Below are 18,534 nucleotides of genomic sequence, written 5' to 3' on the forward strand. Positions count from 1 at the left end.
GTCAAGGTTTGAAACTCATTATACTTCCATAATGTTACAGAATTCCAACTGAAACGGGATGTTCAATAAGAATTCATATGAGAATTGATTGGAAGTGCCTCTATGTGAAAAACAGTTTAGGGGGAGGGGCTAAAACATAAGAGGGCTCGATGATGTCAGCAGAGAAGGAAAGTTGTTTCGAAGAAAGTTAGTGATAGAAGATTCTGAAAACAACCCAGTGTTATTATTGTTTATGAAAACTAAAAGTAACTGAGAAAATGTTAATTATAAAAAACATTTAAATAAAATAAAATGGCCACAGTTTATTTAAATTAATTAAAATGTCACAATTTAACATTACTATGATGTGAGAAACTGAATTTCAGGTGTTATATGTAAAGAATACTAATTTAATTACATAATTATATTTGTCAAATAATTTTATTTGATATAATATTTTAGAAATATATCTGATAAATAATATATAATATATATATAAATAATATTTCACAAATATAATATAAAATCTTGATATAAATGTTTTTTTTTTTTTTTTTTTGGAATAACATGCAACAAATCCCCCCAAAAAAGACCTTAAATGTGCACTGATAAAGTGAACAAGGTCAATTCTGATATTTAAATGACCTCAAGTCAATTAAATAGTTTAAATTCATACACACAGATCCTGTGGTCGAAATTGCATCCTGTCAGTGACAAACTAACAAACTGATATTGATCATTCACATTCATTTCACACACACACACACTTCTTCCTGTCTCTATCTGTCTTCATAAATAGGTCACTTATGTTCAGAGTGTGATGGGAGAAGAGAAGCCTTCTCAGGTTTAGTGCATCTCCATCCTGAAACACACACATACACAACACTGCATTTGCACTGATAGCAACAGCCAAGGGCTGAAGTTTGGATAGGAACGTTCAAAGGTTGGATGGTAATCCAAGGTTTCAACTCGCAGACCTAAAGAGGTGAGAGTGAAATACTAAATTTAGACGCACACACACACACACAAAGAGAGAAAGAGCGAGTACTCAGATTATCACAAGCACTTACATACACAAGATGGAAAGTAAAACCTCTTCCGTTCAGGGTATAGATCGCTAGTAATCAGATTTAAAAACAAGTATACATTAAGAGAAGAGCAATGAATCCTTATTAATGGCACTGTAAAATCACCAGATCAGCCAGACCAGAGAGGGCGCTGTTTACATCCGACTGAACCAAATGTGTTGGTGATGCAGTGAAAGTGCAAGTTTCATTGAAGATGGTAGCACATGCCTAAAATACAAACCAAATACAACAAACTCGCTTTCATACAGAGGTCATTTACTTCCTAAGAGAATTTGTCTAAAGAACTAAAGTACTAATGACTTAGAATGACCAAATTGAAAAGAGAAAAAAAGAAAAGGGATACAGCAGAGAGAAGGAAGAAAGTTGTGTAGGCTGAGGTCATCTATTGTTCAGCTGCTTTTAGTGAAGGGAAGTTTAATGGCTTTTCACTGTGTAGAAATCACAGAGCCAAATCAATAAACCACTCCACCTGCAGCTCACATCGCACACCACAATCACATCTGGCAACTCGCTCATCAAATAGCTAACATCTGGCAACCCTATTAACCCTACACACGCCACATCTGTAATGTAAAAAGGTCTGCCATGGTAACACTGTTGCTACCAAAACAACCGAACGCTTAAGTAGTGTTACTCATTAAAAAACCAAAACAAATTCATAAGGGGATGCTAGAAGCTTTACGCATCTTTTAAAAAGCATATTTTAACAGCAACAATGATTCACCACGGTCTTAATTTGCAGAAACTATGGCTAGCAATGGGAAGTTTTATAGTTGGCAAACACTTTCTCTCTCACATTAAGGGAGTTCGCCTGTAAATCTTCTTCAGATTAAGACTGAAAGCCCACGAACCACTTGTCTTCTAGTTCTTTCTGTGCCTAATAAACTGAAATGGGCACTTGTAACTGCTTCCTGTTTCTGCCTCTCACTTCCCCTCCAATAACGACACAAAAACACAATCTCTGCCTTGCATTTGACCACAAAATTAAAATTAAACCACTAAGAATCGTGCTGAATACTGAAATAGGGTCAAACTTATAATAGCATTACTATATTTGTCACATTGCACATTGTAATTTTGTAAATAACATATTTTGTGTCAGTTAAGTTTGACTAAAATCATTACTTGGGCTGTTTTTATTGGCGCTGCCAAAACAGCATGGTTGCCATGGCCATAAACGGAGCCTGATTTGAGAGATACCATGCCATGGCATATTTTCCACAATAAAAGGCCGCTCTGTGATTGGATGAGAGCAGGGCAGGATGGAATGTCAGGTTATGAAAGAGGAAGTCATTGAGTCCATAACAAGGACAAACATGGAACTGAGAAATGAGAAGTTTTTCTCTCTAAAAAAAAAAAGGTCAAAAGTACACGTGCATGCATGTCACACTTTTTTTTCTTCTTTTTTTCTTGTAAAGGGTGCACTGGCAATCTTTATTAAAAATAACTATACTGATATAATACTTACTAATGTTGCAGTATATGTAGTATGCATGAGAGTTATAGTTAAAATAAAACTAACATAAAAATGATATATAATTTCTTTAATGTCAGCTATTTGCCATGGAATATATTTGTATGAAATACATAATAATATAACAATAACAATATATTTCATATATTTATTTTCTATTAACTTGATGCACCAAAGCAATTTACAAAAATTAATAAAAGTAACATAGACTGGTTCTCTCTCTCTCTCTCGCTCTCTCTCTCTCTATATATATATATATATATATATATAAAATTATTTAAATAGAATATAAATAGAAAAAAAACGAATAGAAAATAGCACAACTACTATTTTAAAAATAGAATTACAAATATTTCTAATAAAACTTTAATAGTACTAAATGATATAAAAGTTACACTGGTGTGTATAATATGCACATACTGTATACAGTATGCATGCAATTTTGTATCGAATAGCCAAACTTATTAGTTATGGAATAGCTATTAATATATAATATATATATTTATATACATATATATATACATACATATACATATATATATACATATACATATATATATATATATATATATATATATATATATATATATATAAATAAATGTGCAGTAAGAATACTGTATTCCTTAATGCAATGCATCTCTACGTCTATATTTTTACTCATTATTTAATCAGACTGATGAAAGTTTAAATATTCATACAAAATGTAACCTAATCGAAAATGCAGAATAATCCAATTTATTTCAAGATGGAAACCGGACACTACTCTTCTGCAACGTGACGAGGTCATGTGACAGCAAGGACTTGATGCAACTATGATGCATACTGTTTCACATGCTATTTTTTGTTTGGTAGTTAAGAGTATATACTGCAATAGCATTTAGTTATGTAGAAAGTTAAGTTTACCAAATCTTGTTTAATTCTTTAAGCCAAGCACAAGGACAAAAGTGACTGACATTCTGATAAACCAATCAGCAGCAGCTTGGGAACAGAATGTGGGTTCAAAGCCAAAGAGAGGAACTGACAGCTTTATCAGAGTTTCCCAGAGTGTCTCAACTCACAAAGCTGCTATTCATGCATGCTGTTCACGCGTGTCGTCAGAAAGATCACATTGCGTTATAAACCTTAGCAAATCGGTATATAATGACGCCAGCAGATGAGCGCAATCATTGCCAATAAAACAAACTCTCAGCAGCAGATCTTACAAAAACTGCAGTACAGTGATACATTTGATATACGTACCATGGTACTGAATGAATACCATATTCATATACATGGCATTTACAAGAAAGATGCTCAACAAAGGTGCCTTTATTTGATCAAAAATACAGTAAAAAAAAAATTAATTCAAAATAACTGTTATCTATTTGAATATGTTGTAAAATGTAATTTATTCCTGTGATGCAATGCTGAATTTTCAGCATCATTACTCCAGTTGTGTGTGTGACACGATTCTTCAGAAATCATTCTAATATGGTGAGCATTTATTTGAAAAGTAATTTTTTATAAATGTAATGTGATTCAGAATCAATTTCCTTCATTCTTCAGTCTTCATTTCTTTCTAAAACGAAAATCTTCCTGGCCCCGCACTTTTGAACAGTCATGTATACAGTATTACCATGGTACGTTTTGTGAATGGAACAACTCTGATTATAGATTTGCATGCTAATCTCAGACAGTCATGAGGTGAAGACACTTTTCTAAATTCGAAACAGCAATGCACATTTTGTCACCTTTGCATAAATTAGGAGCAGCGCTTGCACCGCACACAAATATTTATTCAGCAACCTCAAGGGTCGCTAGGCAACAGTGAAGGAAGGAGGAAGCATCAAAATGATTTGGAGTGCAAAAAACACATCACTGATAATAGCGCTTCAAAAATCTGTTATGCAAACAAGATGCATGCATGCACACACACACACACACAAGATGAATCCTATGAGACATTCTGGTGGCCGAGGACCAAGACTATTTTTATGGAAGAAGTAAACACTTATTTCCGTAGATCACAACAGAGAATGATTTAAGAGTGAATCATTCAGAAGGGAATCAATTGAATCATTTAAAAACATTCTATTCAAAAGAATGATTCATTTACAAATGGCCATTTCTCTTAAGAATTTTCATTTGCCATACAGAGCTAGATTTAAAAATGTAAAAATAACTTTTTATTTTTTGTGCACAAAATCCATTTGGAAAACCAAGAAATCCTTAGTATATGCTCATTCCAGAGAAGCGCAACAACATACCGGCATGCGTTTGGCTGTAAAACACATATGTTATCAACAGGAGTCACGCTGTCAAGGTTTTATTAGAGGCTTTGCGAGTGCAATGCGGCACTCAGACAAAAATTATGGTAATTTGTCTCATCTGTAATTTTAAACACATTTGCGAGGTGCCTCTGTACAGGTAATTTCTACATGTAAACACACACTCACGTGTTTAAGGAAGTTGGGAATCTAAAATGTCCTGACAAAAAGTCCCACAAACAAATTTGAGGACAAACAAGTCTAAGTTTGGTCTAAATGTCATCGCAGATAAAGCAGCATTAATAGCTGAGCAGTAGAGGGAATATCTACAGTATTCAACAGCTGAAACTCACATTTAAAGGGACAGTTGCCCCAAAAATAAAAATTCACCTCAGCTTTCATTTACTTCCTTTCATGCCTTTTAAAACCAGTATGATGTTTGTTTCTTACATAAAACACAAAAGATGACATTTTATGCAACGTTTACACAACTATTTTTAATATAATGTAAGTGGAAGGGGATTGGTACTGTTGAGCTCCAAAAATGACACCAAAAAACAATAGAATATGACAAAACTCACATGTCACCAACTAATGTTTATCTTTAACAATAATAATAATAATAAATATTACAAAAAAAGATTTATTGATGTTTCATTTCACTGACATCAAATCTAATGTGATTCATCATATTTGAACATAATCTCACATGATATTTCCACCAAATAGTGTCTTACATTTCTGTCAGTTCCTCATACAAAAGTTATCATATGGCTTCACATCTTACATTTTTATGACACATTTTTGTCATATTTGGAGCCCAGCAGCCCCAGTCCCCATCACTTTCACTGTATCAGTATTGTGGATGAAAAACTTACCTCATTAAAAACGATATATAAAATGTACAGAAAATTTTACTTAAATAAAATACTAAAATTAGACAAAAACACATTTACTAAAATCTCTAATCTAAAATTAAACTTGAAATTAAAACATATTTTGTGCTCCACAAAATAACTTAAATCATATGATTTTGAAAGGAGTGAATTATTGTTTAGAAATAGTATTTTTGGATAAACGTTCCTTGTTTTAATGTCTAAAATCTTCAGCTTTATATGACAAAACATCACCACAGAGTCAGAGTGTGCGTTTCTCAGATCAGGTGACCTACTTCAGGTGCACACTTCCCTCGAGAACACTCGCTGCTTCTAGCACAGCTCACATTATGGGAATGTGTCTAATTATTTTCCACTTTTACTAGCTAATTTTCTCCTATCCTGATTTCAAAGCACACACTATTTTTAAGTTGTCCATTACATGATCAAATACAAATGCTCACACACACACAAGATATTCACACACATGCTGCAGGAAACATGTTGGCTCCAGTTACAGGGCAGAATGTGACCCCAGCAGCAGGACAGCCTGTGTGTGTGTGTGTATGCGTGTGTGTGTGTGTGTGTGTGTGTGTGTGTGTGTGTGTGTGTGTGTGTTGTCATTCCAGAGGCGGTGTCCTGGGTTGGGCTTTGGTGTGTGTTTTTTTATGGAAGGTGTCCCAGTCTCACAGTCTATTTGCAGGTCGTGCAAAGCAGCAGGGAGTCTTTTTATCTTCCATTTTCAGAAACAATTGTCTGGGTTCAGCAGGAACTTGAAATCCAGATGATGCAAACGTCCACCATACGGGACACATTTAACCTGCACGTGCACGTCTGATCGTGCGTTTCATTGGTCTTCTGCTGTCTAACACACCAACCATGTGGCTACAGTTAAAAACTTAATCGATACACCATATCTTTCTCACTTTCATATAATTTAATTAACTGTAAAAAACGCATTTCTGTCAATACGCTCAAATATTTTAATTTCGTCCGCACAGATCCGGCTTTTCGGAAGAGTGTAACCACTATTTTTTTAAACTGGGACCTAGAGAGGACAAATTTGAAAACGGCGCCTTTGCGTTTTCATGTGGACAGCGAATCCGTGTATTTTCTGAAATGAAAACGTCATCAGTCCACGTCTCGCCCCTAGTCAGACACCTCTACGTCACGTAACAGCAACAAAAACACGAACAAACACTGAACGATTGTCTTTTTTATTAACTTACATTAAGACAGATTAATAAATATATTGTTCCATGTTCGTTTGTGCACAACGCGCAAGGTTTATGAGCATAGTCCATGTTTTCTTCTCTGTTTTAAGTGTATCTCTGTGGCAGAATTACAGCGCCACATGCTGGTCTGGCATGTATACTACATCATTTTGTGGTTTCGTGTGGACGCGGATATTTCTTGAGGTGAGAGAAATAAAAGATCAGATTGGTGTAAGCTCCAGCTTCGTGTGGACGCAGCCTAAATTGCAAAAAATAATGATTGTTTTCAAGCTGGTTTCCCTCAACACTGTCCTTGTTTTCAATTGGTCAGACAAACAGTTAGTCCCGCCCCCAAACTGAAACAATTGGTTAAATCAGTCAGTTTGCTCAGGCTTTTCGGGATTCTCAAACAGAGCAATATTTTGAAAGCACAGTGTTACATTTCTTCATGGAAATTAACAGGATTTATATCATTGTCTCCCTTTCAATCTCAATAGCTAAAACTAAAACTACTTCAAACTATAAGCCATAACCATGCTTAAATCAATCAGATCAACCAGTAGATATCCTGCCTTAGTCTGACATGACTTTACCTTCACGTCAAAGCATATAGTGCACCAAATACAAGCACACAGATACACAACTTCAACTTAACTTACCCGTAACAGCTGGACTTTTAGCAGCGTCTCTCCCTTAATAAGGTCCATGACTCCCCAAAAGTCAACGGGCTGATATCCTTCACTGTTACAGTAGCCACACACGAGCAGGACAGCTGAGACGTCGGGTCAGTGTGTCCAAATGTGACTATGACAGATATGTGTATGAATGTGAGAGTGTGTGTGTGTGTGTGTGTTTGTGTGTGTGTGTAAGCATCCACCTTGCCTTATTCCCACACGACTGAGCTCTTAGTTCAAACACTTACAGACATTTACATCCAAATAGAAGTGAAAGTCCTAAAGGTTGCAGTAAAGGTTATCAGTAATGACATAAATGGTTCTCATTGTTTTATTTCCTGTTTCAAAGCAGAACAGAGATATACGTCTTCCATTTCATTAGCAGCTTTTCATTTACTATTCTTATATGGTTATGATCTGGCCTAGCTATTTGTATAAGGTTTATAAATATACAAAATATACAATATACAAATACACAGATGATGGTTTCTGAGTTTAGAGTTAGTCTATATCATTTATAATTTGACTAACCTCAAGTCAACAGTTAATTAAGAATTATTTATATACTATTATAAAATGTATCCAATTTTTTGAATTAGCTTTTATTTATTTTAGTAATCCTTATTAGTATTTTTGTCATCCTTATTAGTTAAAAAAGAAAAAAAAAAAACTCTGATAAGCAACACCCTGGACACTGTCCAAATCCACTTAGCATCACTGAAGCACCTTTACACCAATCAGAAATTGCAAAATGTCATATCTGCTGGAAAATTGAGTAACATCCTATTTGACTGCTTCTGCAAGGAGTGTCAAATGTGCTGCTATTACATACGCTTCTCTTTCTTTGTCTCTGTCTCTGAAACAATCACATGTTTTGCCACACATGACTTCCTCTCTGAATGGACTTCTCTAGTGAGCTTCCAGGCAGAGGGGCTCTACACACACAAGCCCTCCTCAGGAAAGCCACAAAGCTCTTGTTTTCTTACTCAAGAGTTGTTCTTGAAATTAAAGCATACTTGGTTTCTCGGATTCGCAATAATACAATATAATTCACCATAAAACCTATGAATCCATCACACAAAATCTAGGCACTCAGAACAATGCTTAATTTATCACACATTAATTCAACCTAACAAGTCAAAAGCATATATAAAAATGTAACTTTGTGTATTTTGACTTGGAAACAAGCTTATTTTTTTCTTTTTTTTCTTGCTTTTAAAATTTTTTCCATTTACCAATGTTGTGTATTTGTAAAAATCCAATAAACGTAAAATGTGTTTAGAGGAAAAGAGGGTAGAGAGCAATGAAAAAGTGGGCCACTGTTTAGACTAATAAATGCTTTAGCTGGACATTTAAACACTGTGAGAGACAGATTCATAGATTGATAGAACTGTAGATAGAATGATAGAATGACAGATAGAGTGACAGAACGATCCACAGAACAATAGACTGAAAGATAGAGCGACAGAGCAATAGATCGAATGACAGATGAACGACAGATGAAAAACAGTGAGAGAGCTACAGAACAAATAGCTGGATAGAGCGACAGAACGATTATGGAAAAAAACATAAACCAATAGCGCAACACATCAATAGATAAAATGATAGACAGACAGAACAACGGATACAATGATGGATAGAGCAACAAAACAATAGAGCAATATATAGAGCAACAGAACCATAGATTGAACAATAGAACAGTGGAAAGAGCAACAGAACAAAAGACAGAGTCATAGAAAGATACATAGATCAACAAAACGATAGATTAAACAACAGGAAAATAGAACGATAGCTAGAATGACAGACAGATAGAATACGATAGTTAAAATGATAAATGGAGCAACTTACCAATAATTAGGATGATAGAGCAACAGTGATAGATAGAAAAACAGAACGATAAATGGAACAACAGAACGATAGCTAGAAGATAGATAGATATATCGATAGATAGAATGACAGATAGAGCAACAGAGCAACAGAACAATAGATGATACAGTGAAAGAACGACAGATGGAACAGACAAATAGAACGATAGAACGATAGAACGATAGATAGATAGATAGAGTAACAGAACAATAGATAGAACGATAGATCGAATTATATATCTAGACTGATAAATTGAGCAACAAATTGAGTCGTAGAATGATAGAGTGACAAAATGATAGAACAAAGGAGCGACAGAACAATAAATGGAACAACAGATAGCCAGAATGATAAATAGTTAGAACAGTAGATAGAGCACCAAACTGATAGATAAAACGATAGAATGATAAGATACAGCAAGAGATACAGCAGAGTGACACGATGACAGACAGGATGATAGATAGAATCATAGAGTGACAGAATCATAGACAGAACGACAGACAGAGAGATCTAAAGACAGAGCAACAGAACGATAGATAGAATAACAGATTATGGAATGAGAGAAACTCACAAAACCTGAGAGGTTGTTTCATAAAATTGCTCATAATATAATCTTAAACTAAATAACAGAGCAGCATTCCAAACGGATGATGTCATTAGAAAGTGCCATTGTATATCGGAGATGATGTCATCAGCCGGTGCCAGAAGGACTGCACATGATTCATGTTTGCTGCTACAGAGAGAGATGAAAACAGTCATTATGAGTGGTTGGAGGTGTATTGTTTCTCAGAACCACATTCTTCAGTGGTGCGACTCTCAGAGGAAACACTGAACCTATAATACAGCCTACAAAGAGTCTGACAGCGAAACCACCTCTGCTGCAAAACACTGCGAGTCATTCAGAGCGCTCACAACTTCAGTGCAACAGTGCATCTCATGAGGATGTACACATCACTTCCTGTCATGCCACTTCCTTCCGCTAACCACAGAGAGAAATCAAGAAATGTGTGTAAGTACAGAGATAAATAAGAGGCCTCACAGATACAGAGGCCCAAAAAACTGATTATTTTCCAAAGTCTTTGCAATTGTTTGTGCAATTTACTATGATATTCAGAGTGATAATTGCTTCTACACCACATGTATTTCTGTATAAATGAATCACACACATGGTCAAACGTGAGGCTTCTTATCTATCCGAGCATTTCACATAAAGAAAGAGCAGTGCTTTTATTCTCACTAACGTAAGTATTCTGACAAGAGAATGAACTGTGTGTGATTATTTACTATAACGTCACTACTAACACATAAATGCACCAGCTTTCAGCTTCTACACTCAAACACACACACACACACACACACACACACAGTCTTCACCTCCAACATATCTATTTTTCCCTTTTAAGTTCCCTGTTTCTCCTCACAGGACGAGACCATCCCCCTCGCTGGATTTCACCGCATGCTAATCATTCTCCATACACTGAAGAGACTGAGGACACACTCCATATATCCCTCACACATACACACACAGAGGGACTGTAAAGTAGGATGGAGATAGAGTAGAACCTTTCTTCATTATAGAGCTACTGCAGAACGACACACTCAAGGGTAAAATGAGAGAGAAGAGATTTAAAGGTACAGTGTGTCATTACAATACTTGATAAATATCAAAGTGATCATATCTTTTTCTTAAATACTTTTCTAAAATATTTTACATTGAAATATTAAAATAGAAATATCTATTTTGTCTAATTAATTAATATGATTATGATTATTATTATTATTTTAGTATTTATATATAATATTTATTCATAATATTTTTTAATTATAATATATCTTTTATATAATAGCCCTACGAACACAGGAAACGTAAATTTTTTATTCAATTAAATTAAATTAACAAAATACACATTTTTTACTAAATTTTTAGCATAAACATGACATATATTTCCCACGAAATGTGCAGCCCTAGTTCCCAAAACATGGTTAGTTCACCCAAAAATTTAATTTAGTAATAATTTACTCAACCTAATGTCATTCTTAACTTTATTTGATGTTGAACATAAAAGCAGATGTTTTGCAGAATGTTCATGCTGCTCTTTTTTCCTGTACAACTAAAATAAATTGGGACTAGTACAATCCCATTACCTATGTTCGATGTCAATTGTGAATAGTCCCAACACAAATGAGAATAATTTTTGTTTAATGCATTTATTACATAGAAGTCAAACCTCTTGTCATTTGTTTTGATGCACGATATTTAAATTTAAAACAAGTGCAAATGAGACTGTCCACCTCAGAGGTTTGCAGTGTAAAATTGCTGAAATATCAGTCATTTCCTAACACAAACATACTGTATGACTTCTGAAGAGATCAAATATCCCACATGCATCATTTAGACTTATGTGCTTTTTGTAGCTCAACAACTCCAGTCCCCATTCAATTGCATTGCACTTAAATAGCTGTTCTGCACAGTATTAAATACTGATCAGTTTTGGAGGATTTAGTGAACTACTTTGGTCACACTGCATTCTGTTGTGGTCTGTTGGGTAAGAAAAACTAGTCATGCAATACACACACACACACACACACACAAATCTAATAAGTGAAATTGCAGGGTATGGATTGCCATTTTGTGGCTGTAATAAGCAAGAAAGGGCTAATAACATTCCAGCATTCTTCTTTAAAACAGTCAATAGCATTCCAGATCTTTGTAACCAAGTGGCCAAATACAGTCAAGCATTCCTCACAGCCACTGTTGTTCACTTCTCTGTATGAATTGGAAGATTAGACCCTTCCTGTCAGAGCAAGCAACCCAACTTCTTGTCCAAGCTCTTGTTCTCTCTAGACTGGACTATTGTAATGCTCTCTTGGCGGGCCTTCCTGCATGTACTGTCAAGCCCCTGCAAATGATCCAGAATGCAGCAGCGAGGGTTGTCTTCAATGAGCCAAAAAAAGCTCATGTTACTCCTCTCCTCATCAGGTTACACTGGCTACCAGTAGCTGCTCGCATCAAATTCAAGGTACTGATGCTTGCCTACAAGACGACCACTGGCACGGCACCAACTTACCTAAACTCACTGGTTAAATCCTATGTGCCCTCAAGAAGTTTGCGTTCTGCAAGTGAACAACGCCTTGTGGTGCCATCCCAAAGAAATTCAAAATCACTCTCACGGACCTTTTCCTGGACTGTGCCCAGCTGGTGGAATGACCTCCCAATCTCAATTCGTACAGCTGAGTCTTTACTCATTTTCAAGAAACATCTAAAAACTCATCTTTTTCGCCTGCACTTAACCTACTAACACCAGTACTTTTCCTTTTCTTCTCTCTTTTTTTCATTTAAAAAAAAAAAAAAAAATTATATATACCTGGCTATGCGTTCTATACTAGACTAACTGAGACTTGTCATGGCACTTGTATTCTGTTGTTGTTCTCTTGTTGACCTGACTGCTTCTATTGTTCTCATTTGTAAGTCGCTTTGGATAAAAGCGTCTGCTAAATGATTAAATGTAAATGAATCGATGCCCTGCTGATTCACTGAATCAACACTAGTTAATCAGCAGGGATGATCCTCTGAATCACTGAGATTAAATGATCAGCAGGGATGAATCATTTGATCGGATTCTCCTACAACAGAGACCCACGGCGTGAGTCTGAAGCCAAAGGAAGACAGACAAAAGAGAGGAAAGAATCAAACAGAATGAGAAAATGTAGCCGAAAGAGGAGAAAACTAAAAACGCTGAAGTAGGAAAGAGCTCACCTGCTAAACAGACGTAAAAAAAATTAAAGACAATGAGAAACTGTTGAAATGATAACATCTCAACATCTCATTAGCCGGGTGCGTGTGTTCATACAAGCAGGAAAGAGAAAATATGTAGTCGTTATGAGATTTCATCAGGTTTTCACTAAGCATCCAACTGCAGTCACACGCTTCCATGTTTACAATAAAGTGCTGGACTCGTGCATGCTCAAAAACTAAAAACTAAAACAGCATACTGTACTGTACTTCCTATATTTTAAAGATAAGAGATAAGAGAAGTATGTTTGCATGCTATTCTATACATAGTCACAGGCACAACAAATGCACATTAGCTGAATTTGTCATGAAATGCATGCTACTCTTCCAATTCCGGTCATATCTTTATAGGAGAAATCATCCATGTAGTATTCAGCTCATCTCTTATTCTCTTTTACATAAAGGATGTTGCTAATTTTAAGTTAGTGCTGATTTTTAGAAAGGGTCATCCCGTATTTGCTGAGGGTTTCGGTTTAGTTTGCTGATAAGAGAAAATACAATAAACAGGCCCTAATAAAAGAAAGAGTCGAGTATGCATGAGATTAAGAGAACAACCCGCAGGTTTGTGTTTATGTGTGTGTATGTTGGTTTAGTGCCAGTGGGCATCCACAACATGGCAGACAGCAGCTTATGTTGTGACGCACGATAGTGGCCTCCTTGGTTACTTGGCTCTTTAGTGTGTGTGTGTGTGTGTGTGTGTGTGTGAGTCATACACGAGTCATATAGTAAATGCACCGCTAAATTTCCAGTATGCAACATGTTTTTACCATAAAAAGTTAAAAATGCAGTTTCTAGATAAACATAATTTTTTTTGCAATTTTTTGCAATTCCAAAACTGGATTATAAATCCACCCTTCACACTCCTTATCCTTGATAAAATCATTGTAATGCATAACAGTGCATTACTGTTTTAACAAACTCTAGTTCTAGATTTCTAAAGTCACTGATTCTCATTCTGTGACTTACAATAGAAGGACAGTAAAATACACAGCAATTGCATTACACAGCTCAGCGTGGGTCACAGAGCCACTGTCAACACAGTGTGTAAAAGCTGATCAATTCAGACAAAGACAGTTAGCGATCGATCGGGCCCCTGGCATCAGGGGTCTCTCCGGCCTGACCTGCAAAAAGCCCATTAAATCAGACTCCTGAAAAACACATATTAGCACTTTTCACAATATATATCATAGAAAAAATATATAGAGAAATCTTTAAAATCTTGGTAATTTTATGCTAAATATAAAATCATAGACACAAATTTAAGATGTCAGGTCATCCTAGGCTTTATAAGCCGAATTACTAGATTTTGATATCTAAAAGTAGCTCTGGGCATCTAAGACATGCTATCTCTCCTATTATAATAATTTGTTACAGAATCTGCTTCTCGTGTTGAAATTTGCATTGCATTGGACCACAGCACACAAGATAGTGTGGCTGACATTTCCGCACCACAATGGACTAAAAATACCCTGAGGAGCATGGACAAGTACAACAGGCCCCTAGAGATGATACACAGACCCCAGTGTGACAACAAGCAACAGCAGACTGAAGAAGATGAAAAGTGCTGTCCTGAGGCCAAGATGGTTCACCTCCAATAACACAAACACAAATGAGACACCTAGACATCTGCACTGATATCACAGTATACACACAACCACAACTACACTAAAAAGTGCACATACTGGGGTCACTAATCCATATTTATATTAACTGAATATATCTGATATTTTCTGAATATTTATATATTTATAAAGAGGATATATAGGCTATGCAACTAAAATGTTATTTAGACATTCTGGTCTAGAATGCATATCTACATATGATTACATAGAAAGTGTATTTTTCCATGCATATATGTGACCCTGGATCACATAACTAGTCATAAGTAGCACAGGTTTATTTGCAGCAAGCACCAGAAATACACTGTATATGGGTCAAAATTATAGATTTTTATTTTATGCCAAAAATCATAAGGATATAACTAGTAAAGATCATGTTTCATATAGTTATTTTGTAAATTTTCCTACCATAAATATATCAAAACTTAACTTTTGTTCAAGTAATATGCATTGCTAAAAACTTCATTTGGACAACTTTAAAGGTGATTTTCTCAATATTTTTTTACACCCTCAGATAATCAAATGTTGTCCTATCCTGACAAACCACACATCAATGTATTTTCTCGGCTTTCAGATTATGTATAAATCTCAATAAAAAACAATACACTTATGACTGGTTTCGTGGTCCAGGGTTACATGCATCCATACTTTTTATATTTATTAATTTAGCAAACGCTTTAACGACTTACAGTGCATTGCATTCAGGCTAAGCATTTTTCAAAAGTATGTTTGTGTTTCCTGGGAATCGAACCTTTTGCGATGCTAACACAATGCTCTACCACTGAGCCACAGGAACATTACTATGATAGATAGATAGATAGATAGATAGATAGATAGATAGATAGATAGATAGATAGATAGATAGATAGATAGAAATAATATAGTATAAGAGTATGTAAATGTGCATATAAAAATACTGCATATCTATATATATTACTTTACATTCAATGTATGTGACAAATAAAAATCTTGAATCTTGAATATGTAAAACTATACAAATATACCGAGATGCAATTACGCGGATGATGTGCATTATATATGTATTAAATACACACTGACACACTCTATAAACATTGTCAGTGTAAGATGCAGTTGCTGTTCACATGCACTGGTGTTCCCAAAGCGGCTTGGCTTTACGCACAGTCCCCGTGAACCCGTTATCTGAGCCCGTGGCCGTGTTAATCGACCCCCGTCACGCAAGATACAAACTCACCCATAGATCGGTTCCCCAGCTCATGGTTTCCAAGCGTTCTTCGCGTAATAATCCACGATTCGTGCGTTCAGATGAGTGTTTGCACTCCAAACCACACACCAGTGCGTCTCTCGCTCCTCGGCTTGTGCGCGAGTGAAGGCGCCGTGTGTGTGTGTGTGTGTGTGTGTGTTTGCGTGGGGGGTGGGTGTGTGTCTCCAGAGGCTTCGCTCACTGACTCTCTGTCTTTCTTCCTGATATGAGAAAGACACCTAAAAAGCAGCGATTCTGCACGCGCGTTTCCTCAAAACGGCACGGAACTGCAGAAGCATGATGTTCAAGTACACAAACACACACACACACACACACACACTCTCTCTCTCTCTCTCTCTCTCTCTCTCACTCACGCGCGCACGCTCTCTCAGAGACAGACGCAGAGCTCGGGAGCGCGCTTTGCTGCCCCGGTGACAACTGCACTGGCGGGAGCGCGCACGCCGTAGAACGGAGGATTTAAAAAAAATCGATAAGTGATGATAATTCACTCGCTGGACAGATGGCGAGCATTTCAAAACAAAAAGAGCTGTTATTTAACAAGTTGTTATTTCTCATGGTATGCCATGTTCCCTTTTGGGTGCTGAAAAGTGCTTTATAGGCTACATGAATACATATTTCATTAATATTTAAAAAAGTATGATAATATGATAATGTGACATTTGAAAAAAAAATTCATAGTAAGTTTAATTAGTGGTTTGAATACGATTGCGTTGTCTCATCATAATTATGGAATTAAATTTATGTTTACAATATTAACAGGTATTTGTAATGATCTCTGCAATGCACCTTCATTAACGATGAGATGTAATTTTGACAGGAGCACGTGAATAAAGACGGCTGTTGGAATAAAAACACGCTCGCAGCGACATCTAGTGGACATACGCCTTCAATGTTTCTGAATGTTTCTGATAATACTGGATTTAAGCATATTGAAGTCAGTGAGATTGATCCACTTGATGCACAGACTTTTTAAACAGCTTACTGTCCTAAATCACTTATTTATCCCTTCAGTTTAGTCCTCTAAAGTGACATTTCAGTCTCTGAGATCATGCTGGTTTTTAAAGTAGTATACTACACAGCATTCAGTATCAAATCAGTTTCGGAATTCAGTCAAACCAATAAATTATAAATAAATGTTAACATTGCAAAACTATATTAAAATATTGTAATGATATTATTAATTTAAATATCACTGAAATCCCACATGTGATTATAATTATTGTGATCCAACATTTCAGAATGAAAAGAAAAAGATTTCAGGTGAAGGATAATCCACTTCTTACCTCCGAGACTGTGTTATGATGACCTTGTTATTTTTATTGTGAGTATTAGGCTTATCATTACTGATGATCATTGTTTTTGTGCTATGATTTTGTAAAATAATTATATAATCAGGTGAGTATTGAAAAGTATATGAAAGTGACACTCCACAATACAATAGCAAAATATATAAATATGTATAGTATTTTTATGTTACAATAAATTAGTGCCTAAGGAAAGGATCAGAAGACATTGCAATTACTAAATGATATTTAGACAGACTTAAAGAAGTTTCAGATCTATACTTGTGCTCTTATTATTTCAGTTAATTTGCCTTTAATGTACATAAACGTGCAAACGATATACTTGCTATTGTGAATTTATTTTGATGTGAATTACATTGTGCAAGCTGTCTCTTTAATACCGTGTGGTTTATATACATGTTGCTGCTGACTGGGCTGACATTTTTGACTGTCCCACCATACACAAGAAAACTTAACTCAAACCCTATCCTCCATTCCCCGTTGCACACTGTTTCCAGGAAACATGTCGGAAACAGTGCAAAACGTTGCTCACTGGTCTGAGCTTGACCGTGCCTCTGGTTTAATTAAAGTTAGAGCTAAATTCTACAGGACAACAGCCTTATACAAGCTCTGAGTTTGGCACTCCAGAATGTAAAATAAAAGTTGATAGACTAGGTTTAAATATGTTATTGTTCTGTTATGTTCTTGTTTGTTTCTACCAAAATATCAGAAAGCATTTTGATTTTTTTGTTGTTTTTAAACCATATTGGCTGGGTAGATAGAGTTGACAAATATCCGCCTGATTTTTAGTGATAGTTATAGTGGCTGTGGTCATTTTTTAACTTAATGTGTGAAGCCAGCGGCATCATTTGCTTCCAGTTATTTTAACTGTGTAAATAAGACGTCTGTTTGCTGATATTGCAGACTGGTATTTGTGGTCATATTATTTGTTTATAATAATCATAAACACTGTTTTGTTTTGTTTTAGCTCAAATGGTTTGCTTGTTCACTGCATTTTGTTATTTTTCTAGTTATTTACAGTGGCAAATGAACTGGAAGTTTCGCACATTCACAAATCTTCTGCTTAGAAAAACATGGTGGATGTTAATTGCTTACAGTTGGAATAGTTTGTTCATATTTTGTTTCAGAAATGTTATCAAGAAGCAAAGGTTTTTATACAACC

At 35.6% G+C, this 18,534-nt stretch overlaps 1 protein-coding gene across 14 annotated transcripts in view; it reads right to left on the reverse strand.

Annotated features, from left to right (window-relative positions):
* The window catches only part of LOC127985541 (formin-binding protein 1), a 63,236-nt gene extending 46,859 nt beyond the window's left edge, over positions 1–16,377 (reverse strand). For 3 of the 14 annotated variants that reach the window (XM_052587585.1, XM_052587588.1, XM_052587582.1), the window contains exon 1: positions 7,536–7,700. In XM_052587585.1, the coding sequence (XP_052443545.1) occupies positions 7,536–7,583 (48 nt within the window). In that variant the 5' untranslated portion in view covers positions 7,584–7,700. Of the gene's footprint in view, positions 1–7,535; positions 7,701–16,038 lie in introns of those variants that run through there. The other 11 variants (XM_052587592.1, XM_052587591.1, XM_052587593.1 and 8 more) reach the window with 7 other exon arrangements.
* Positions 16,378–18,534: the final 2,157 nt, after the last annotated feature.

Source organism: Carassius gibelio, chromosome B21 (genome assembly GCF_023724105.1).
Source record: "Carassius gibelio isolate Cgi1373 ecotype wild population from Czech Republic chromosome B21, carGib1.2-hapl.c, whole genome shotgun sequence".
In the NCBI taxonomy this organism is placed as follows: domain Eukaryota; kingdom Metazoa; phylum Chordata; class Actinopteri; order Cypriniformes; family Cyprinidae; genus Carassius; species Carassius gibelio.